Source organism: Danio rerio, chromosome 25 (assembly GCF_052040795.2).
Source record: "Danio rerio strain M-AB ecotype USA chromosome 25, GRCz13ab, whole genome shotgun sequence".
Classification (NCBI taxonomy): domain Eukaryota; kingdom Metazoa; phylum Chordata; class Actinopteri; order Cypriniformes; family Danionidae; genus Danio; species Danio rerio.
The window spans coordinates 37,262,649-37,287,500 of record NC_141045.1 but is presented as its reverse complement, the minus strand read 5'-3'; the positions used below and the strand labels follow the sequence as shown (position 1 = coordinate 37,287,500).

Genomic DNA, 24,852 nt, shown 5'->3' with positions numbered 1-24,852 from the left:
ACACACACACAGTTTTAAGGTCTTTATCTGCTCTTGTTTCTCCTCCAGGAGGAGCGTCTTCTCAGGAAATGGTGGCTCTGCTCGTCCAGGCTGGACTTTTCGACACATCGCTGACTCTTTGCCAGACCTTTAATCTTCCGCTGACTCCAGTGTTTGAGGGACTGACCTTCAAGTGAGTTTCAGTATAACTCATTTCTCTCCGAGAGCTGCACTAATGCAAACTCCATCGCAATCTCTTAATTATAAACGATGTTGATTTGCATACACCTATTATACCTTTAACAGCTGTACATTTAAATCGGTTTGAAACGTCTTCAGCCTTTATTCTTTCAACCAATAAAATCATTTCTGTGTTGCGTACAATCAAATAGTCACAGAAGTGTCTGGATGAGCTTTTTTCTGTATTTGTATGCAAAGCACATTGTTTTAACAGAGATTGATTGATTATTTTTATTGATTTTAAACCCAACCTAACAAACACCTAGCATACTGCCTATTATAAATATTGACAGTGACAAAAATGAAAATATTACGCACATAAAAGAATAACCGCTCAGATTTAAAGGCTTGTGTTTATGGTAAAAATTACCAGCATTGTTTGATAGCAAGTCTAAGAGAGGTTGTAGTAACTACATTATGCCAGCTGGAGGCGACAAGCTACAAAGGGAGCTTTCACATTAGCACTTTTGGTTCACACCCGGGTTCGTTTGACGTCAGAGTACGGTATGTTTAGCTAGTGTGAACGTGTCTTCTGAACTCGGGTGCGCACCCATAAACCGTACCCGAGTCCGCCTGAAAGAGGTGGTCTGGGGTACGTTTCATGCGAACTCTGGTACGGTTCACTTCTGATGTGAATGCAATCGTACCAAATAACGGAAGTGAACCGCCAACTGTACAACAAACTATCGTTTTCATAACTTGTGTTTTTTTTGTTTGTGTGTGTGTGTGTGTGTGCGTGCGCCACGTATTGTACCTTGGTGGCAATCGGAACTGAGCCAGGGCAAACACAGGCCCTGTTTACACTAATGCGTTTTCGTTTTAAAATGCATACGTTTTGCTACGGTTAAGCCATCCGTCCACACTATGCCAGAGTTTTTGAGCGGCAAAAGAGGAGCATTTTGGAAATGCTGGAGAGGCCGTTTTCATTCTGAAACGCTGCTGCTCCGTCTCAGTGTGGATGGGGGAAAACGGAGACATCAGAAAACTGAGGTTGAGATTCGCTAGCTGATTGGGGCTTTTGTGTCATTGCGTATTCTTCTCTTATTCGTCAAGCCCCTATCACATGACTATAACACATGGCTTTAACGCTACGGGAAGACAGCAGACCAGCCTTCACTGTAAACAACAACATGGACACAGAAATGGGAGCGTTGTTTGCACTATTGTCTGTTTTAGGCGCCATTCTGCAGTTATTCATTTGTTACGTTTAGTAACAACTCGACCTCGTCGTCTGTCCACAAAAATACCTCTCTTGCTTTCTTTGCCATCGCGTTAAATGTTCAACCGGCGTTTATTGACTAACAATAACCAAATGCAGAGGGAGATGCATGCTTTCTGTTTATACTAGAACGAGCATGCCCAGAGTGCGCGAATGGTCACGTGATATATGTTTTTGGTGGCGTAGCGTGGACGGAGATATGTTCAGAAACGCTAGTGTGGACGCGGATCATTTTTGATCTAAAATGCCATATTATAAACATTCAGAACACTGTGTGATGTTCTGAATGTTTATATGTTTGCGGCAGATGGACGCGAGTCGCTTTCTGTATGTCCTGAACCAAAAGCTTCAGTAAAAGCAGAATGACCGCGATGTGCGGACGTCTTTCCATTTCGCCACTTGCTTTCATGACCGTCACCTAGCAACAGCTGTAAACAAAACAGCAGCTCGACGACGCAAGCGTACCGGCGTGCAAAAGGAAAAAAGACAGTGTGAACACAAACTAATGGAGAAGGTGGCAAGGGGGGGGCAATCGAACTTGGGTACGCTCCAGGCAATTGAGCCAAGTGTGAAAGCACCCTAAAACTTATTTTTAATACTGAATTATTCCTTATAGATTATTTCAAACATGCTAATTCCTCTAGTAGTCATTGATTTTAAATCATTAATTCAAAATTACATCACTATATATTTGATATATATATATATATTTATATATTATCTTTGGAGTTTTGATGACATTTTTTTTTTATGCCGATATTTCATGACTTTCCATGAAGATACATAAGATAATTATTAAAATGTCTTTTATTATATTAAATATGATGTTTCTTATGTAAATAATTTATGACATGCCTGCAAACGTGGTTGCGGTAACACAATGACCTCTTCTTTTTTTATGATTTTTCATTAAATAAGTTATAGTTAAGTAAGTTATATTATATTTTTGCGTGTTTTTGTGATTCAGGCTCACAGTTTTAAACCAATCACGATCCTCGGTTTGTGCCGGATAGGGCAGCTCTGGTCTGTGTAGACGTCTGAGTTGTTCCTCTCTGTGTGTTCAGGTGCATTAAACTGCAGTATAAAGGAGACCAGGATCAGACGGAGGTGTGGAACTGGCTCGCTGCTAATCAGCTGCCGACCGTCATCACTACTAAAGAGACCAGGTTTGACAAAACACCTCAATCCTCACCTACAGCACAGTCCAAATGCAGTCTTTGGGGATGCAAACATTTATTTTGTGCGCAAATAGTTATAATTCATGATCTAGAAACTGTGTTTACGTTTTTCTTTTGGACTGGCCTTGATGGAATGAACAGAAGAAATTAGATTTTCACAAGAGGGCGGAGCCTCAAGGCCACGCCTACTTTCTAAACCATTGACTAGAAAGTAGGAGCTTAATGTGTTTATCAGTCAGAGAACTTTCCAGAACTTCAGAAATTAATTATATTTGTATTTATTCTTTTTTGTTGTGTTAAATTTTGCTATTTTGTTTAGATTTTTAATTTTATATATTTTTTTTGTCGTCTTGATTTAAATTTTTTATTTAGTTTTGTTATTTACATTTTTAATATTTTGTCATTTTTTTTATATTATTTTTTATATCTTTATAGTTTAATAATTTTTTTTATTTTATTTATTCTGATTTTAATATTTTTTTATTTATTGTTTTTTATTTATATATTTATTATTTTTATTTACTTGGTTCTTTATTGATTTATTATTTGATTTAGATTTTTTTTTGTGATTTATTATGTTTTTTATTTATTTTTGATACTTTATTTTTTGATTCGTATTTTAGTTTTTGTTATTTTGTTGGGATTTATTATTTGTTTTATTTATTTTGTTGGACTTAATTATTTTGTTATTAATTTATTTAAATTGTATTTATTTATTTATTTTTGATTTATTTTTGGTTTTAGATTTTTTACATTTATTTTTTATTTAGTTTTTTTAATTATTTTTATTGATTATTTTTTATTTATTTATTTAATTACATTTTTGTATTGTTGATTTTGATTAATTTTTTTATTTATGGATTAATTGTTTTATTTAAAGTAATAATAAAAATAATAATAATGATGATTTTGTTATTTAGTTTGATTTGGTTCAAGGATGATATACTGTGTTTATTCTTTTGATTTAGCTTGAAGTATACTACGGCCCTTTACTCTGAATCTCTCCACACAGTGCGACGGATGAAGCGTGGCGGCTTCTAGCGCATTATTTGGAGAAATTTCCGTCTCACAACGCTCCGCATCATCGCTGCGTCATCAACAAACTGCTGTCACACGGTGTGCCGGCGCCTGATTGGCTAATCAACGCCTACAAGGCGAGTTCACTTTTTTTCTTTTTCTAGCATTGTATCCAGTAAACAGATGGAGAAAGCCATGTATTACTGCTTAAATCTCTGTTGCTTTTGTCAGCATACAAACTCAATTTCCACTCTTATTCATATATATATATATATATATATATATATATATATATATATATATATATATATATATATATATATATATATATATATATATATATATATATATATATATATATATATTGTGTGTGTGTTCCAGGAGGTTGATGCCGCAGCGCTGCTGCGCCTCTATCTGAACTATGATCTTCTGGAAGCCGCAGCGGAGCTCGTGCTGGAGTTTGTGGATGCTCTGCTTGGAAAAGGACATCAGTATTTTGGTATAGAGGTATGGAGATCACGTTGTGTTTGTGCAGCTTAATTTAGGCAAACTGACAACGCGACATTTTAGCATCATTTGAATGAGTTTTCTTTTGATTTTTGTGTTTTCCATTTTACAGAAGTTTTATTTTGTGCTTAAGCATAAGAGCTTGTTTCTGACATTAAACTAATTAACTTTTCATCTCCTTTACCTGCAGTCCTGAGTTTCTGTCCAGTGGATCTTTTCAAAATTGCAAATGTCTGTCTTAGAATTCTGAACTATTAACATCTTATTTTCTTCCAGAATTGTGAGTAGAAAGAAAGAAAGAAAGAAAGAAAGAAAGAAAGAAAGAAAGAAAGAAAAAGAAAGAGAGCCGCTTTCATTTATAGTATTATAAGTTCAAAATAAAAGGGAATTACAAGAAGTAAACTTCTTTAACTATAATTGATCTCAGAATTGCAATTAAGCTGAGAATTGTGATTAATTTCTGAGGAAAAATTACTTGCTGAAAAGTCAACAGTGAGGAATTCAGATTGTAAAAAACTGAATTGATAAAAAAAAATAGTGTGAAATGAAGTGGTGATTTTTAAGAAGTGGGTTAAATAAATTAAGAGTTAAAACAAAAGAAAGAAAAGAAAGAAAATAAAACAATACTTACAAACATAGACATTTAAGTTATTTTCAAGTAACTTTTTAGATCTTGGTGAACTCAATATTGCTTTAATAACTTTAAAGGAAAACTGGAAACTTCTCAATGTTTTTCTGAGATGTGTGAGACCTGTTGTGTGTTTGTTGTTGTGTTTGTGCAGCGGCCGCTCTCGGCTACAGCGGCTCTGGTGTGGCTGCCGTACACATCCATCGATCAGCTCTTGAGAAACCTGAGCGAAAGTCAGATCAACGAGAAGGTGAACTCTTCACTTACAGCACACTCAACACCAGATAATAATGTGATTTACTGCTACATATTACACTGTATAGTTTTGAGCGGGGGAAAAAGTCGATGCTCTAACAAAGGAAAGCCTCGTCTTGTAGTAAAGGAGCTGTGAAGATGCACTCAAATTTACAGGTTAAGTCATTATTAATTGTGTTCGCTTGTGCAGCTTGACATAAAAAAAGCCTTTTTTTAATTTGATGCAAATGTTTTAGAGACTAAATTGATTGTTAAGCTTGGATCAAAATTGAATCTTGGAAAACTGTTGGATAAATGTGATGTTTCCTTTATTTAAAGAGACAGTCGCTGCACTTGCATGTCTGAGAGCTGTTTTAAAGATGGCCTCAAAGGGACTTTGTTTACAGTGGTTGATTTTGAAACTGGACATGAGTGGATTATTGACTCCTCTCTTCTGTCTACAGATGTACAGGAGTCTGCAGGATAAACTGGCCGAATATCACAGACTGGTGGACCAGAGCAGCAGACACAGACTCATGGCCCGCTGAACGTGCGTTTAGGATCAGTAATGCAGAAGTTTTGTTGTGTGCTGTGGTGTTTTTGGGTCGTTTCATGCTGCAGTACAGTCTCTGATTAAACCGCAGTTGTGTGTTTTTTATAAAGGCACTGTTCAAAACATCTTAAACTTTGTATGTTGTGCTCTTTACTTGAGTAATTTAACTAAGTCATGAAATAAAACTGTTTTGTTTAATAGAAAAGAGGCTGACTTCTGTTATCTGGTAAAGACGAACGTCTTGTTTAGTTGTGTTACTGAAATATGCACAGCTAAAAAAAGATGTTGGTCAATCATTAAAGGCTCAGGAAACACCTAACGACATTTTTTTCGAGATGTTGACAGTCATACGTGTCTCACGCTGCTATAAACACTATTAGGACGCATATATATTTAACTAACAATGTAAAATTGGTTGGTTTTGCGCTATTTCGAGTAAATTCGTTCTTCCGGTTTAAAAAGAAAGTTTTAAGCTGCGTCACGGCGTTCAGATCCTTGTGTAAATTCCAGCGTGTAGACTGGATGTCTGTACCGGCAAGTACATCGGGACGTCATTTTCATCATTAATTCATAAGAAAGACTTGATTCAGGGCGCTCTATTGGGAATGAGTTGCAACTTCATTCATGATAGCTTCGAAGACTCCTTAGTCGAATTGTTCGGAGTGCCGCATTGAAGGTTTTGTTTCCATTTCCCTGCGACGAGAGCACAGCTTGTGTTTGGACCAGGGCCGACGCGTCCATAGAGGCGACCTAGGGCGGCAGAATAGAGAGGGCGGCGTCCGCAACACCTCCCTCAACACCCGCATCCTCGGTTATGTCCGCAACACCTCCCTCAGCCCCCGCCGCTTCAGTTATATTCGCGCCTAGGGGGGCAGAATAGAGTGGATGCCGTCCGCAACACCTCCCTCAACACCCGCGCCCTCATTTATGCCCCCCCCCCCCCCCCCACCCGGCTTGATCGTCCTTTGCCTAGAGCAACATGTTCAGCTTGCTCCGGCCCTGGTGTGCACCCACATTTGTGGATTATAGTGGTCTGCTAACACGCGACAGAATCTGATATCTCTGTATTTAGCTCCTTCTCCCACTCCTTCCTAGTTTTGTCAGTGTCTGAATAAACCTTATCTAATAATAAGTTATAGAAAAAATGAGACGGTACCTTTTTCTAATGGGTTGTGTTTTGTTATATTCTCAAGTGTCTGGTGTATGGTTAGAAAATTTTTCCTAGTAAAATCCCTTATTTGTAAATATATGAAAAACTCGGAGGATTGACGATCATATTTTTATGTAATGTTTTTTTGACTAACTCATTCTAGTACCACGTGGCGCAGTGGGTAGCGCTGTCGCCTCAAAGCAAGAAGTTTGCTGGTTTGAGTCCCGACATTTCTGTGTGGAGTTTGCATGTTCTCCCCAATTCCTCCGGGTGCTTCTGTTTCCCCCACAGTCCAAACACATGCGCGCTATAGGTGAATTGAATAAGAGTGTAAGGGTGTGTCCCAGTGATGGGTTGCAGCTGGATGAGCATTCACTGCATAAAACATTCTGGATAAGTTGGCGGTTCATTCCGCTGTGGTGACCCCTGAGGGACTAAAATGAAATCAGAATGATTGAATGAATGATTCTAGAAGCAAAATCCAACATTAAATTTGTGTATTTACTTTTGTGCTGATAAAAACTAATTAATATTATGATTAACATATATATTATAATATTATGATTATTATGAAAACATAATTAATATTATGATTATAATCATTGTAAGAATCAATTTATTAACTTAATAAATCTCCGCCCAAAAAATAATGTGAATTTAAGTGGTAAAAAAAAAAATACTTAAGATTGCAAATGTCAAAATATTAATTTTTAGGTCTCACCCAAAAGTATTTACTTTTAGTCAATAATTTAACAAAAAGTTTTTAATATTTCCTTTAAAAAAAAAAAGTTGTGAGACATTCAAAGCAGCTGGAATTAGTTTCATTAGTTTGTACCTTTTGTAATTATAAGCGTTTCCCTAATTAGCCCAGTCTTTTCTAATGAAAACTGCATTTTCATGACCAGAAGAAATGATTGCTAGCTGGTATAAAGTCAAGATATTAGTTTTAAGTCATCCCCGAAAAGATTTATCCTCCTTTTGCTTATTAGCATTATATATTATAATAATTACTTTTTTATTCCTGCAAGCAGAAACACTCCTTTCATGACAATATTTCAACATGTATTTTACTTACCTAGAGTTTTTTTTGAACATCTGCATTCACAAGTGTTCATTGTCATATGCAAACAAGTAAATTCATACTTTGCTGAATGCCAAGTAGGCTTGATATATTAAAAAAAACAATAATTTAAAAAATGGCCGATTGGAAAGTAAAAAAGATAAAAAGAAATATAAATTATAAATAAGAAAGTACGAATCTGTGTATAATATATACATTGACAACTTATGCCAGCGTTTATAATTGCTTAAATAACGTGCCTGCATGTGAAGCGACATGCCCTTGTTTCTGGTCCGTCGAGAAGGTTCTGGAGCGCCTGTGTTTATATAAGAGCGAGAGCGCGCACGGCATTCATTCACAGAGAAACCAGGAGACACGGACAGCACACCGGCTTTTACTCCGCTCTCAGTCCAGTAAGTAATATCAAAGCTTAATTACACTTAAACACACATGTGTGGCTTCAGTTAAAACAATATTTGCGATTATTTACAATTGTACCGGAGAGTTTTGAATAGCGTGTGAAATGGTCGTTTTCTCTTAAAGGGACAGTTCACCCAAAACAGAAACTCATTTACTCACTTTTTACTTTTACCAGACATGTTTGTCTTTCTACCTTTAAACAGAAAAGACGATAGTTTGAAGAAAGCTGGTAAACCTGTAACCGTTGACTTCCATGGTCTGTGTTTTTCCTATAATGGAAGTCGATGGTTACAGGTGTGCAGTCTCCTGTAAGATGACTTCTCTTGTGAAAAAAGGAAACTCATAACCGTTTATAACCGCTTGAGCGAGAGTAAATAACTTTCCCTTTAAGTCAATCTTACTTTCTTTACTCTTACTTTAGCTGTTGTATTACTAACATGATAGCTTTAAACACGTGTGCACTGTACTTGCTGTTAATGGATATGTTGTGATTCTGTCCACACAGTTCAGTTGCTTGAGATGGTTCGGGAAACCGGCTACTATGATCAGCTCGGCGTGAAGCCCGATGCTTCACTGGATGAAATCAAGAAGGCGTATCGGAAACTGGCTCTGAAATATCACCCGGATAAAAACCCCAATGAAGGCGAGAAAGTAAGTGGAGGAGCTGCCGAGTCTCTCAAGCTGACCGGGGATCAGGTTTCAGCTCGCCTGGTGAATGACAGTGACAGAAATGAGAGGAACTTTCTGGAGTTGTCCTTCACTGCTGAGCTATAAGGGGTGTAGGAAGCATACGAGCAACTCCAGCGTTATGGATGTGACATTTACAGTAAAAAAAAAACCTAAAACATTCACAGAAAGTTTGTTAACATTAAATTGAAACATCTTCCTTAAATTATGGGATCAGAAAAGTATATATATATATATATATATATATATATATATATATATATATATATATATATATATATATATATGTATATATATATATATATTTATTTATTTATTTATTTTAAGGAGGAAAATAGTCATGCGTTATGGATGTGACCAAAAGAAGTTAGCAAGTTAACGGTATACAACATGCTTTGTAGAAATTCATTGAATTAAAGAAATAAATGTAGCTGGAACCAGCTTTCTTTAGAAAGTGTGTGGACCGTAAAGTGCTGAATGATCAAATAAACAAATCTTCATTGATTCCTGTCAATTTCGTTTACAAAAGTGACTACATTTGGGAGAAGATTGTAAGCAAACGTAGAAAAACTACCCAACAAAAAAAATAGATCCTTAAATCAGATTGTATATATATTTTTTAATTCATTTGATTTGTTGTGAGTAACATTAATGATTTCCATTCTCCAGTTCAAACTCATATCGCAAGCCTACGACGTCCTGTCGGATGCCAAAAAGCGTGAGCTGTACGACCAGGGCGGCGAACAAGCCATCAAAGAGGGAGGAATGGCGGGAGGAGATTCGCCCATGGACATCTTCAACATGTTCTTCGGTGGCGGAGGACGAATGCAGAGAGAAAGGAAAGGTCAGACGCACAATAATTCACACAAAAATTAATCTGAGAAAGTCTGTAAGATGTCTCAGCAACCAAATGTAATCTGGCTTTTTGTTGAAGGTCCCATGAAATTAAAACGTAGTTTAGATGTTACTATCAGTATTGCTAGTTTTTTAGGACAATCCATAAGCTACTGTGCTTTAAAGCAGTGGCAAAATTCATGTTTAGAAAGTATAATACTAATATAAACATCCAAGGCTTTCAGTTTGTCATTTGTTTCACATCAGTCCATACTGAAGTTACTCTTTAAATCTTGACCAATCAAAGGCTCTCTAGCATCTGATATGCCCCGCCCCCTTCAAGATGCTTCACATTTGCTTTTCATTTGATGTACTTGATCTTAACCACCGGCACTGGCAGAGCGCTGATAAAACAAAACGCTATTGGCTGTTCTTTTAAAGGGGAGGAGCTAATCTGTTTTATCCTCTTATGTTTTTTTTTTAAATTGAGATTATGTCAAACATCCAATAGAAAATGCACATTTCAAAGCACTTCACAGGTCTTTTAAACAAAACATTTTAGCGGCTGTAGATATACATAGTTCACACACACTGCAGAGTATTCCTCCTTCAGTTTGTTGGTCGCTTACATGATTTTCTGTCATTCAGGAAAGAATTTGGTTCACCAGCTCGGGGTGACGCTGGAGGAGCTCTACAACGGCTCCACCAGGAAACTTGCTCTTCAGAAGAACGTGATCTGTCAGAAATGCGACGGTGAGTGAACCCCTGATGGACCAATTGTTATAATTAGGTGTGCAATAATGATGGAAAATATAAATTAATATTCTACTGACTAAATATAAACAATATTTAGCTATACATGTAGGTCTGTTGCGTTTAGGTTTTGTAGAGATTTTGGAAGAGTAATCGATAATCATTACATTTTCATTCATTCTCTTTTCGGCTTAGTCTCTTTATTAATCTGGGGTCGCCACAGCGGAATGAACCGCTAACTTATCCAGCATATGTTTTGCCGATGCCCTTCCAGCTGCAACCCAGCTCTGGGAAACATCTATACACACTCATTCACACACATACACTACGGACAACTTAGTCTACCCAATTCACCTGTACCGCATGTGTTTGGACTGTGGGGGAAACCGGAGCACACAGAGGAAACCCACGCGAGCGCGGGGAGATATCACATTTACATAAACAATAATTCTCACACTGACAATATTATTATTGTTGAAGATCGAGTGTTGCTTTATTAATTTAAGATGTCCATGATTTCAGGTTATGGAGGCAAGAAAGGCACGGTAGAGAAATGCTCCAGCTGTAAAGGCAGCGGCGTTCAGGTGCGGGTTCAACAAATCGGGCCTGGGATGATCCAGCAGACCCAGAGCATGTGCTCCGACTGCAGCGGACAGGGAGAGAGATTCAGCGCTAAAGACAGATGCAAAACCTGCAACGGACGCAAAGTCGAGCGCAAGAAGAAGATCCTGGAGGTGCACATTGATAAAGGTGCGTCAAGTTAGCTTGAAAAGTTCAGGGCTCGATTGCGCAAAAATCCTGTGAAATCAGAGTTAACAGTGTTTATTTTGCTAGCACACATTCTGTAGGCGAACAATTAGTCTGTGCAAGTTAAACCAATGAACAACAATGTTCAATCGAAGTTGATCTTTTGCCGGGTTGTTTGGAGTGGTGCTCCTTCTCTGATGTCAGTTTGATGACTTCAGCCATGATATTCTTAGCCACGCCCCTCTTACTGTTCCGCTTGTTGAGTGGTGACGTGTTGGTGACGTATGTAATACTGTTTCCGGGTCCAAGCCGCCACTCATTTGAGTGGAGAAATCATTTGTTTATGATCACTTTTTATTCATATCACACATTAAAGTTAATTTTAGATAAAGTCATAGTGTACACAACAATCTCTGGGCTTGCTGCATAACAAATACCAAAATTTTGACAATTTATAAAAAATTGAATCACTTTCAGGCCATCGGATATTAGGCATGGACATATATACTGCGATCGTGATTTTCGAAATTATTAAATCGCTTTGAATTATTAGCTCCTCTTTGAATGTTTTGTCCTTTTTAAATATTTCCCAAATGATGTTCACAGTAAGTCTGATATTTTTTTCTTCTGGAGAAAGTCTCATTTGTTTTATTTCGGCTAGAATAAAAGCAGTTTTTAATATTTTAAAAACCATTTTAAGGCTAAAATTATTAGCCCCCTTCAGAAGAAACCAAGGTTATACAATAGCCCCTTTCTCACAGTGAGACCGGTAAATATCCAGAAAATTTCCGGAACGACTTTACCGGTAAATTCAAAACAGCGCTGTTCACACAGACGACGACGTTCTGGAATCTTTCCAGAAAAGACCGTTCAGACATCCTTTCCAAAATGGCGGTAAATTCTGACATCATCCAGAAATGAGCTCTAAACAGCTGCGCTTTTATTGTAAACATTTGACTACATTTCAAACTCTGTATTGTGAACAACTTTAATGAAAACAAATAGAGAAACACTTTTGCATGTCGAGATGTACATAATGTGTGTGTGTGTGTGCTGGCGCTCACTGGCTGCTTCACGTGCAAGCACGACGCGTCACGCAACTGAAGGAAGCAGAGCTCGAAGGTAAACAAAACAACTTATCATAAGCATCTTATCGATATTTTTGTACACAGTTGTCGTTAAGAAGGAAGATAGAAATGTTATCTGACTAACATTTAGCAGCTAAATGTGTCTGGACAAATATTCAAAGGCTTTTATCTTCATAAATGGCATGGATGTTTTCTCTTTCCGGAAAATACCCTGAACGAATTTACCTTTATTTTCAAAAAGGGCCTGTTCACACATACAGACCTTTCCAGAAAATTGCCGGTAATTTTCCAGAAAGGTGTGTATGTGTTAAAAGGGCTAATAACTTGCCTAAAACTCCCTAACTTTACCCTAATTAACCTAGTAAGCCTTTAAATGTCACATTAAGCTGAATACTAGTGTCTTAAAAAATATCTAGTCATATATAATGAACTGTCATCATGGCAAAGATAAAAGAAATCAGATAGAATGAAGTTTTTTTATTTTTTTACACATTTGTAAGCATAAAAGTTGTACTATTAAAGAGAAATTGGGGGAAAATATACAGGGGTGTTGGAAAATAATCCATGACGGCCAATAATTCTGACTTCAACTTTATATCTGGAGTGAGTTTTTTCAGTAGTGTCCTGATCATGCTGTCGATCGCAGGTATGAAGGACGGTCAGAAAATCACATTTAACGGAGAAGGAGATCAGGAACCGGGACTGGAGCCCGGAGACGTCACAATCATCCTGGACCTGAAAGAGCATCCCGTTTTCCAGAGGAAAGACAACAATCTGCTGATGAAGATGAAGATCCGGCTGGTGGAGGCGCTCTGCGGCTTCAAGAAGACCATCAGCACGCTGGACAACAGATCGCTGCTCATACACTCTCCTCCAGGTCAGCTTTTTTTTTTTTTTTTTTTTTCCATCCACCAATCCTTTAATCTAAATGGAGTAAAATCCTCAAACAGCCAATAAAAAAATACAAAACTAAATGTTAATGAAGTGACAGAGAAAAACTGTACAGTACGATTTTGATTTTTGATTTTTTTTCTTTATATTTCAAAAATACTTATTAATAATCAAAAAGGCATCATTGCTTTGGGGGGAGGGGGGGTTGCTGTGTATAGTCTACCTTTTTCTGTTTTTAAGTGCAAATGCATTTATACAGTTGTATTGCAGTTAAATGTATTTATACTGTTGCTCTTCAGTGTTTTTGCTTTCAGCAGTGAGATTTACATTACACTAGTGTCGTTAAAAAAAATAAAAAATAAATAAATGTTTATATATATATATATATATATATATATATATATCAGTAGTATTACTACTAGAAAATTTTAATCTGAAAATCTACTGGAAAATTGTAATCTGACAATATTACTAACTACTTCATGTAAAAAGTAATCAGATTACTAATAACTTCACTTTGAAGTTACTTTTATAGCATATAAAATATACCAATAAAAATACAAAATAAACTGCAGCTCTTTTAGTAATTTAATATTCACGGAGAAACATTACAGTGTGTTGATCACAACAGCTTGACGTGTTCAAAAGCAGCTATGCGCCTCTTCACATTCAGAAGATACAAACTATTTCAATTTAGCCAGTTTAGGCTGAGTTAGACCGTGTTTTTGAGCGCCGGTATCCTCCTTGGTGACGGGTATTGACGTAAAATGTTTTCTGTTGAAGTGCTTGAACAAGTTGCTAGTCGAGTTGAAAGCAGCTGAAAAGTCTTTAGATGGAATATCACAGCTATATTTTTGTTTTTACGCTCAATCAAATCAAGGAAATGTCTGTATTTCCACTTAAAGAAGCAATCGCACTCGACAGAAACCATTTCTGCTTGCGTTCTCTCGCAATTTAAAAGCACATGCTTATTAACTGAGATTGCAGCAAAAAAAGAGATTTAAAAGAAGCATTTTTTTTTCTTCCAAAATCTATATTTGTAACTTAAGTAACACAATTCGCTGACTTTAGTTACTGTGATCAGATTACACAAATTTAAAATGTAATTCATTAAACTACTGAGTTCCCCAAAAATGCCTTACACCCAACTCTGGAATCGATACAGGCATTTTTTCCCTTCCAGTATCGAATATTGATATTTCTCTTGGTATCGTATGGAAGTTAGAAATTCCAGTATCATGACAAACTGCATTATTTTCAACTAAACTAAACTTCTGACAACTGTTTTAATTTACAAGAATTTCATCTACAGGTACAGTTGAAGTCAGAATTATTAGCCCCCCTTTGAACTTTCACAAAATAAAAAATATATATTTTTTTAACTTCTCAAATGATGCAAAAAAAAAAAGCAAGGAAATGTTCACAGTATGTCTGAAAATATTTTTTCTTCTGGATAAAGTGTTGTTTGTTTTATTTCGGCTAAAATAAAAGCAGTTTTGGATTTTTTAAAAACCATTTTAAGGTCAGTATTATTAGCCCCTTTATTAGCCCTGTAGTCTACAGAACAAACCATCGTTATACAATAACTTGCCTAATTACCCTAACCTGCCTAGTTAACCTAATTCACCTACTTAAGCCTTTAAAAGTCAATTTAGGCTGTATAGAAGTGTCTTGAAAAACATCTAGTCAATATTATTTACTGTCATCATGGCAAAGATAAAATAAATCAGTTATTAGAGATGAGTTATTAAAACTATTATGATTAGAAATGTGTTGACAGAATCTTTTCTCTGTTAAACAGAAATTGGGTAAAAAAAATAAACAAGGGGGCTAATAATTCTGACTTGAACTGTATATTGAGCTACTTTGACACAAAAAAATAAAGATGTAGATTAAAAACAAATTTGTTTATCAATGTTGTTGTTTCATTTAGAAAATAAATGCATATTTTGTTCGTATAATAACATTTTTATAACTGTAACTGCCTGTTTTGTTTTAGGTCAGGTGATTAAGCCCAATGACTTGAAGTGTGTTCATAATGAGGGAATGCCTGTGTACAGAGAGCCCTTTGAGAAAGGCCTTCTCATCATACGCTTTGAGGTAGGTTATTTTAAAAAAAGAGAGAAAGAAAGAAAAGTTTTACAGTGAGAAATTAATGTTATAACTTAAAGCACCAAAAAAACAACATATATTTTTACATAAATTTATAAATATGTGCGTATGAATATACATTTTTTTTCAGTGAAAAAACAAAAATGTGTTTTTTTGTTATATTTTATTTTTATATGACTTGAATATTTTAAATACTTCTTTGCATCTTCCAGAACCAAAAATAGAATTGCTTGCTGTAAAAATGAATATAATAATAATAAAAAAGTAATGGTCGTATTACCTGCGTATTTGACCTGTTGATTAAAACTTACAAAGTATTATCTATGTATAAAGTGCGTCCCTAATCCTACCCAAAGCTATTACTTAATCCTTAATGACATGTACAAAAACATGTTTAGATTAGATTCAACTTTCTTTTCTGTATACATGTAGCTACAAGGCAACGAAATGCCATTGAACATTAATGCAATTGTCTATTAAAAACAATATGTGATTGTTTTGATTAATACGCAGCTATGTAGAGCTAAAACTTTTAATAGCATGAATTTTACAAACCGTGAGCCTGCATTAGTTTGAAAGTAAACACTAACTAATTGAGCTCTTCATGTAAAGACATTAAAATATGAATGTTAACATTAACAAAGATTAAGTAATTCTTAACAGACGCGATGTTCATTATTATCCAGAGTGGAATACTCGATTCTGATTGGTCAATCGAGTCTCATTTACCGTCATGGAATACGTTCAAATCCTTACATATGTAGCTGCTCGTCTGTCAAACCGCGTTTTTTTTTTTTTTTTACTATTTAGGGCTGTCTTGATTAGAAGGAATGAATAATAGTAGCATAGGTCAGTGTACTTTATCCAGTCAGTTTCGTTTCAGTCAGCTTTGTGATTGGGCGCCATCTTGTGACTGAATAGTAGGCTAGTTGTTGTTTCTGTCAGCTTTGCGTTTTTGGCGCCTTCTTGTGAGTGAATAACGTGTATTTTTTTTATTTTTTTGCGTTTAATAATGAAGTATTACGGCTCAGAACAATGCAAAATCCAAGTTTTCGTTTAGTTTCAAGTATCCATAAGCCAGATAAACTACATCCTGGCAAAATAAAGCACTTCAGTCTTATACAACATCTGCTCCGCTTTACATTAGGCTGTGATGACAACCTCCTGGATGTACTTAATCTTAAATTAACTAATTTATGTAACGTGTTAAACACCCCTTCAAAATATCCTAATGACATGCAGAAACAGCATAATATGTGATTATTCTGATGACTTTGTGTTGATTTCTGCTGTTCAGATTGAGTTTCCGGATGATCACTGGCTGCCGGAGCACATGCTGCCGGATCTGGAGCGTCTGCTGCCGGTACGAGAGCACATCATGCTGACCGATGACATGGAGGAGGTGGATCTCTGCCAAGTGGACTTCGAGAGTCAGCAGAGACGAAACCATAGCGCTGAAGCCTACCATGAAGATGATGAGGAAGAGCGCCGGCAGACTGGAGTCCAGTGCCAGACGCAATGAAAAAAAAAACAAACAAACACACACACACATTGGAGAAATCTCAGATCAACATCAGTTTGTCTTCATCCAGGAATAAGACTCTCCTGCAGGAAACGGACCATACTCATGCCACTGCTGGAAATCTTCACGTTCTTTTTACCGTTTACGTGGAACTGTCACACGTGTGTATTATAAGGACAGTCCTGGTGTTCCTATATGTTTATGAATGTCTTTCTTCTGCTGAACACAAAGAAGATCTCTTGGTCGTAGGAATGTTGCATACTCTTGTAAGTCAGTGCTTGTATTCTTCAGTATATCCTCCCTCAAACAGGTTTGGATCGACAGGAATAAGATCTAAATTTCTGCTGAACTAACACGGTTTAAAAACATGTACTTCTGAATGTAAATTTAGCTGTGTGTATGTTTGTGTTGGCTTTCTGTGTGTAGCTTGTACGAGAGTGAAGGTTGCACTGGAGAACATGTATTTGTAGATTTTCTAAAGATTTGCCATTCATGTTCATTTTTTTTCCTTTAATGTTAAATTAAATAAAACATTTTATTGTGTCATCTTTTTTTGTTTATACAGTTAAAGGTGTGTGTGTTTTTTTTCAGTATGTATGCATGTTTGTTTATACATGTAAATGTGTGTGTATGTATGTTTATGTATATCTGTGTGTGTGTATCTATATGTATAAGCATGTGTGTTTGTATATTTATGCGTGTAAGACTGTGTGTATGTATGTATATATGTGTGTGTATGTATGCATGCATTTATATTTCTGTGTATGTATGTATGTATGCGTGTATGTATGTATGTATGAATGAACGTATGTGTATGTATGTATTTGTGTGTGTGTGTGTGTGTGTGTGTGTGTGTGTATGTATGTATTAGTGTATGAATGTATGTATGCATGTGTGTATGTATGAATATATGTATGTATGCGTGTATGAATATATGTATGTATGAATGAACGTATGTGTATGTATTTATGTGTGTGTGTGTGTGTATGTGTATATGTATGTGTGTATGTGTATTTATGCGTGTATGAATGTATGCATGTATGTATGAATTAATGTATGTATGCATGCATGTGTGTATGTATGCACGTATGAATGTATGTATGTATGAATGAACGTATGTATGTATGCGTGTATGAATGTATGTATGCATGTATGTTTGTATGTATGAATGTATGCATGTATGTATGAATTAACGTATGTATGTATGTATGCATGCATGTGTGTATGAATGTATGTATGTATGAATGAACGTATGTATGTGTGTATGTATTTATGTGTGTGTGTGTGTATGTATGCGTGTATGAATGTATGTATGTATGTGTGTATGTATGTATGTATGCATGTGTGTATGTATGCGTGTATGAATGTATGTATGCGTGTATGAATATATGTATGTGTGTATGTATGTATCTATGTTTGTATGCATGTGTGTATTTATGCGTGTATGAATGTATGTATGTATGCATGTGGGTATGAATGGATGTGTGTATGTATGCGCGTATGAACGTGTGTATGTATTTATGTATATGTGTGTATTTATGCATGCATGAATGTATGTATGTATGTATGTATGTACGTACGTATGCGTGTATGAATATGTATGAATGTATGTATGCGTGTATGAATATATGTATGTATGAATGAACGTATGTATGTATGCGCATATGAATGTATTCATGTATGTATGTATGCATGAATGTATATATGTGTATGTATGCGTGTATGAATATATACATGTATGAATGAACGTATGTGTGTATGTATGTATTTATGTATGTGTGTGTATGTATGTATTTATGCATGCGTGTATGAATGGATGCGTGTATATATGCGAGTATGAATGTATGTATTTATTTATGTATATATGTGTGTGTATGAATGTATGTGTATGTATGCATGTATGAATGTATGCATGTATGTATGTATGCGTGTATGAATATATGTATGTATGCGTGTATGAATATATGTATTTATTAATGAACGTATGTGTGTATGTATGTATGTGTATATGTATTTATGTATGTATGCATATGTGTATGTATGCGTGTATGAATATATGTATTTATGAATGAACGTATGTGTGTATGTATGTATGCATGTGTGCATGTATGTATGCGTGTATGTATGCGTGTATGAATGTATGTATGCGTGTATGAATGTATGTATGCGTGTATGAATATATGTATGTTGTTTGTATGTATGTATTTTTGTATGCATGTGTGTATTTATGAGTGTATTTATGTATGTATGTATGCATGAATGCATGTATGAATTAACGTATGTGTGTATGTATGTATGTGTATATGTATGTATGTATGCATGTGTGTATGTATGCGTGTATGAATATATGTATGTATGAATGTATGTATGTATGCGTGTATGAATATATGTATTTATGAATGAACGTATGTGTGTATGTATGTATGTGTATATGTATGTATGTATGCATGTGTGCATGTATGCATGAATGTATGTATGTATGTATAAGTGTATGTATGCGTGTATGAATGTATGTATGTGTGTATGAATGTATGTATGCGTGTATGAATATATATATGTTGTTTGTATGTATGTATGTTTGTATGCATGTGTGTATTTATGAGTGTATGTATGTATGTATGAATGTATGTATGCGTGTATAAATATATGCATGTATGAATTAACGTGTGTGTATGTATGTATGTGTATATGTATGTATGTATGCGTGTATGAATGTATGTATGCATGTATGTATGTATGCGTGTATGTATGCATGTATGAATATATGTATGTATGTATGTATGTATGCACGTGTGTATGTATGCGCATATGAATGTATTTATGTATGTGTGTATGTATGCATGAATGTGTATGTGTGTATGTATGTATGTATGCATGTATGAATATATTTATGTATTTATGCGTTTATGAATATATACATGTATGAATGAACGTATGTGTGTATGTATGTATTTATGTATGTGTGTGTGAATGGATGTGTGTATATATGCGAGTATGAATGTATGTATTTATTTATGTATATGTGTGTGTGTATGTATGTATGAATGTATGTGTGTGTATGTATGTATGAATGTATGCATGTATGTATGCGTGTATGAATATATGTATGTATGTATGTATGCATGAATGTATGTATGCATGAATGTATGTATGTATGTATGTATGCGTATATGAATATATGTATTTATTAATGAACGTATGTGTGTATGTATGCATGTGTGTATGTATTTATGCATGAATGTATGTATGCGTGTATGAATGTATGCATGTATGAATGAACGTATGTGTGTATGTATGTATGTATGCATGTATGCATGTATGTGTGTATGAATATATGTATGCATGTATGCGTGTATGAATATATGTATTTCTGAATGAACGTATGTGTGTATGTATGTATGTGTATATGTATGTATGTATGCATGTGTGCATGTATGTATGTATGCATGTGTGTATGTATGTATGTATGCATGTGTGTATGTATGCGTGTATGAATATATGTATGTGTGTATATATGTATGTATGTATGTATGTTTGTATGCATGTGTGTATTTATGCGTGTATGAATGTATGTATGTATGTATGCATGAATGTATGTATGCATGGATGTGTGTATGAATCTATGTATGTATGTATATGTGCGTGTATGAATGTATGTATGTATGTATGAATGAACGTATGTGTGTATGTGTATATGTATGTATGCATGTGAGTATGTATGCGTGTATGAATGTATGTATGTATGAATGAACGTATGTGTGTATGTATGCACGTGTGTATGTATGCGCGTATGAATGTATTTATATGTATGTATGTATGCATGAATGGATGTGTGTATGTATGCGCGTATGAATGTGTGTATGTATTTATGTATATGTGTGTGTGTATGTATGCATGAATGTATGTATGCGTGTATGAATATATACATGTATGAATGAACGTAAGTGTGTATGTATTTATGTATGTGTGTATATACGCGAGTATGAATGTATGTATTTATTTATGTATATGTGTGTGTGTATGTATGAATGTATGTGTGTGTATGTATGTATGTATGTATGCGTGTATGAATATATGTATTTATAAATGAATGTATGTATGTATGTGTATATGTATGTATGTATGTATGCGTGTATGAATATATGTATGTATGAATGAACGTATGTGTGTATGTATGTATGTGTATATGTATGCATGTGTGTATGTATGCGTGTATGAATGTATGTATGTATGTATGCGTGTATGAATATATGTATGTGTGTATGTATGTATGTATGTATGCATGTATGTGTATATGTATGTATGCATGTGTGTATGAATGTATGTATGTATGTATGTATGCGTGTATGAATATATGTATGTGTGTATGTATGTATGTATGTATGTATGCATGTGTGTATTTATGCGTGTATGAATGTATGTATGTATGCATGTATGTGTATATACATGTGTATGAATATATGTATGTATGAATGAACGTATGTGTGTATGTATGTATGTGTATATGTATGTATGTATGTATGTATGCGTGTATGAATATATGTATGTATGAATGAACGTATGTATTTATTTATGTATATGTGTGTGTGTATGTATGTATGAATGTATGTGTGTGTATGTATGTATGAATGTATGCATGTATGTATGCGTGTATGAATATATGTATGTATGCGTGTATGAATATATGTATGTATGCTTGTATGAATATATGCATGTATGAATGTACGTATGTGTGTATGTATTTATGTATATGTGTGTATGTATGTATGTATATGAATGGATGTGTGTATATATGCGCGTATGAATGTGTGTATGTATTTATGTATATGTTTGTGTGTGTATGTATGCATGAATGTATGTATGTATGCGTGTATGAATATATGTATGTATGTGTGTATAAATGTATGTATGCGTGTATGAATATATGCATGTATGCATGCATGTATGAATATTTGTATGTATGAATGTATGTATTTATGTATGTGTGTATGAATATATGCATGTATGAATTTATGTATGCGTGTTTATGTATGTATGTGTATATGTATGTATGTATGCATGCATGTGTGTATCATTGTATATGTGTGTATATATGTATGAATGTATGTGTATGTATGTATGTATGCGCATATGAATGTATTTATGTATGTGTGTATGTATGCATGAATGTATATGTGTGTATGTATGTATGCGTGTATGAATATATGTATGAATGTATGTATGCGTGTATGAATATATACATATATGAATGAACGTATGTGTGTATGTATTTATGTATGTGTGTGTGTATGTATGTATGTATGCATGTGTGTATGAATGGATGTGTGTATATATGCGAGTATGAATGTATGTATTTATTTATGTATATGTGTGTGTGTATGTATGTATGAATGTATGTGTGTGTATGTATGTATGAATGTATGCATGTATGTATGCGTGTATGAATATATGTATGTATGCATGTATGAATATTTGTATGTATGAATGTATGTATGTATTTATGTATATGTGTGTGTATGTATACATGATTGTATGTGTGTGTATGTATGTATGCATGTATGAATATATGTATGAATGTATGTATGCGTGTATGAATATATGTATGAATGTATGTATGCATGTATGAATGTATGCATTTATGTATGCATGAATGTATATGTGTGTATGAATGTATGTATGCGTGTATGAATATATGTATGAATGTATGTATGCATGTATGAATGTATGCATTTATGTATGCATGAATGTATATGTGTGTATGTATGTATGTATGTATGTATGCATGTATGAATATATTTATGTATGTATGCGTGTATGAATATATACATGTATGAATGAACGTATGTGTGTATGTATGTATTTATGTATGTGTGTGTGTGTGTGTGTTTATGTATGTATGTATGCATGTGTGTATGAATGGATGTGTGTATATATGCGAGTATGAATGTATGTATTTATTTATGTATATGTGTGTGTGTATGTATGTATGTATGCGTGTATGAATATATGTATGAATGTATGCATGTATGTATGAATTAACGTATGTATGTATGTATGCATGCATGTGTGTATGAATGTATGTATGTATGAATGAACGTATGTATGTGTGTATGCATGTGTGTATTTATGCATGCATGAATGAACGTATGTGTGTATGTATGTATGTATGCGTGTATGAATATATGAATGAACGTATGTGTATGTATGTATGTATTTATGTGTGTGTGTGTGTATGTATGCGTGTATGAATGTATGTATGTATGTGTGTATGTATGTATGCATGTGTGTATGTATGCGTGTATGAATGTATGTATGCGTGTATGAATATATGTATGTGTGTATGTATGTATCTATGTTTGTATGCATGTGTGTATTTATGCGTGTATGAATGTATGTATGTATGCATGTGGGTATGAATGGATGTGTGTATGTATGCGCGTATGAACGTGTGTATGTATTTATGTATATGTGTGTATTTATGCATGCATGAATGTATGTATGTATGTATGTATGTACGTACGTATGCGTGTATGAATATATGTATGAATGTATGTATGCGTGTATGAATATATGCGTGTATGAATTTATTTATGTGTGTGTGTATGTATGCATGTATGTATGTGTATATGTGTGTATATATGTATGAATGTATGTGTATGTATGCGTGTATGAATATATGTATGTATGAATGAACGTATGTATGTATGCACGTGTGTATGTATGCGCATATGAATGTATTCATGTATGTATGTATGCATGAATGTATATATGTGTATGTATGAGTGTATGAATATATACATGTATGAATGAACGTATGTGTGTATGTATGTATTTATGTATGTGTGTGTATGTATGTATTTATGCATGCGTGTATGAATGGATGCGTGTATATATGCGAGTATGAATGTATGTATTTATTTATGTATATATGTGTGTGTATGAATGTATGTGTATGTATGCATGTATGAATGTATGCATGTATGTATGTATGCGTGTATGAATATATGTATGTATGCGTGTATGAATATATGTATTTATTAATGAACGTATGTGTGTATGTATGTATGTGTATATGTATGTATGCATGTTTGTATGTATGTATGTATGTATGTATGAATGTATGCATGTATGAATGAACGTATGTGTGTATGTATGCGTGTATGAATGTATGTATGTATGCGTGTATGAATATATGTATTTATGAATGAACGTATGTGTGTATGTATGTATGTGTATATGTATGTATGTATGTATGCATATGTGTATGTATGCGTGTATGAATGTATGTATGTATGCGTGTATGAATATATGTATGTATGTATGCGTGTATGAATATATGTATTTATGAATGAACGTATGTGTGTATGTATGTATGCATGTGTGCATGTATGTATGCGTGTATGTATGCGTGTATGAATGTATGTATGCGTGTATGAATGTATGTATGCGTGTATGAATGTATGTATGCGTGTATGAATATATGTATGTTGTTTGTATGTATGTATTTTTGTATGCATGTGTGTATTTATGAGTGTATTTATGTATGTATGTATGCATGAATGCATGTATGAATTAACGTATGTGTGTATGTATGTATGTGTATATGTATGTATGTATGCATGTGTGTATGTATGCGTGTATGAATATATGTATGTATGAATGTATGTATGTATGCGTGTATGAATATATGTATTTATGAATGAACGTATGTGTGTATGTATGTATGTGTATATGTATGTATGTATGCATGTGTGCATGTATGCATGAATGTATGTATGTATGTATAAGTGTATGTATGCGTGTATGAATGTATGTATGTGTGTATGAATGTATGTATGCGTGTATGAATATATATATGTTGTTTGTATGTATGTATGTTTGTATGCATGTGTGTATTTATGAGTGTATGTATGTATGTATGAATGTATGTATGCGTGTATAAATATATGCATGTATGAATTAACGTGTGTGTATGTATGTATGTGTATATGTATGTATGTATGCGTGTATGAATGTATGTATGCATGTATGTA

At 34.4% G+C, this 24,852-nt stretch overlaps 2 protein-coding genes and 1 long non-coding RNA gene across 7 annotated transcripts in view; 2 read left to right on the top strand and 1 right to left on the bottom strand.

The window, feature by feature from the left end:
* The window catches only part of nup160 (nucleoporin 160), a 40,888-nt gene extending 35,128 nt beyond the window's left edge, over positions 1-5,760 (top strand). For all 4 annotated transcript variants that reach the window (XR_015525576.1, XR_015525577.1, NM_001423844.2 and 1 more), the window contains exons 30-35: positions 49-172; positions 2,503-2,604; positions 3,629-3,770; positions 4,015-4,140; positions 4,923-5,018; positions 5,467-5,760. Coding sequence is in view for 2 of the 4 variants with exons in the window: in NM_001423844.2 (NP_001410773.1) it covers positions 49-172; positions 2,503-2,604; positions 3,629-3,770; positions 4,015-4,140; positions 4,923-5,018; positions 5,467-5,550 (674 nt within the window). In the remaining 2 variants the exon portion in view is untranslated. The remainder of the gene's footprint in view (positions 1-48; positions 173-2,502; positions 2,605-3,628; positions 3,771-4,014; positions 4,141-4,922; positions 5,019-5,466) is intronic.
* Positions 5,761-8,122: 2,362 nt separating this feature from the next.
* dnaja (DnaJ heat shock protein family (Hsp40) member A) lies at positions 8,123-17,365 on the top strand. 2 transcript variants are annotated; one of them, XM_087312555.1, is made up of 9 exons: positions 8,123-8,178; positions 8,389-8,555; positions 8,691-8,836; positions 9,542-9,716; positions 10,355-10,459; positions 10,982-11,209; positions 12,941-13,171; positions 15,185-15,285; positions 16,595-17,365. In XM_087312555.1, exons 3-9 carry the CDS (start codon positions 8,705-8,707, stop codon positions 16,817-16,819), a joined length of 1,197 nt encoding a protein of 398 aa, XP_087168681.1. In that variant the 5' UTR covers positions 8,123-8,178; positions 8,389-8,555; positions 8,691-8,704; the 3' UTR covers positions 16,820-17,365. The 2 variants fall into 2 exon arrangements, with proteins under 2 accessions (XP_087168681.1, XP_087168680.1); XM_087312554.1 differs by lacking the exon at positions 8,389-8,555.
* LOC137489375 (uncharacterized) lies at positions 9,472-10,454 on the bottom strand. Its single transcript, XR_015526738.1, has 2 exons — positions 10,336-10,454; positions 9,472-9,678 (listed from the first exon to the last, which is right to left on the bottom strand). It is a non-coding gene; the product is annotated as an uncharacterized LOC137489375 (long non-coding RNA).
* Positions 17,366-24,852: the final 7,487 nt, after the last annotated feature.

Excerpts from the sequence above, each read along its gene's own strand:
- dnaja (XM_087312554.1), top strand. The coding sequence starts at position 8,705 with ATGGTTCGGGAAACCGGCTACTATGATCAGCTCGGCGTGAAGCCCGAT. Across the intron at positions 10,460-10,981 it reads GATCTGTCAGAAATGCGACG|GTTATGGAGGCAAGAAAGGC; the intron begins GTGAGTGAACCC and ends CCATGATTTCAG. Across the intron at positions 15,286-16,594 it reads TTCTCATCATACGCTTTGAG|ATTGAGTTTCCGGATGATCA; the intron begins GTAGGTTATTTT and ends TCTGCTGTTCAG.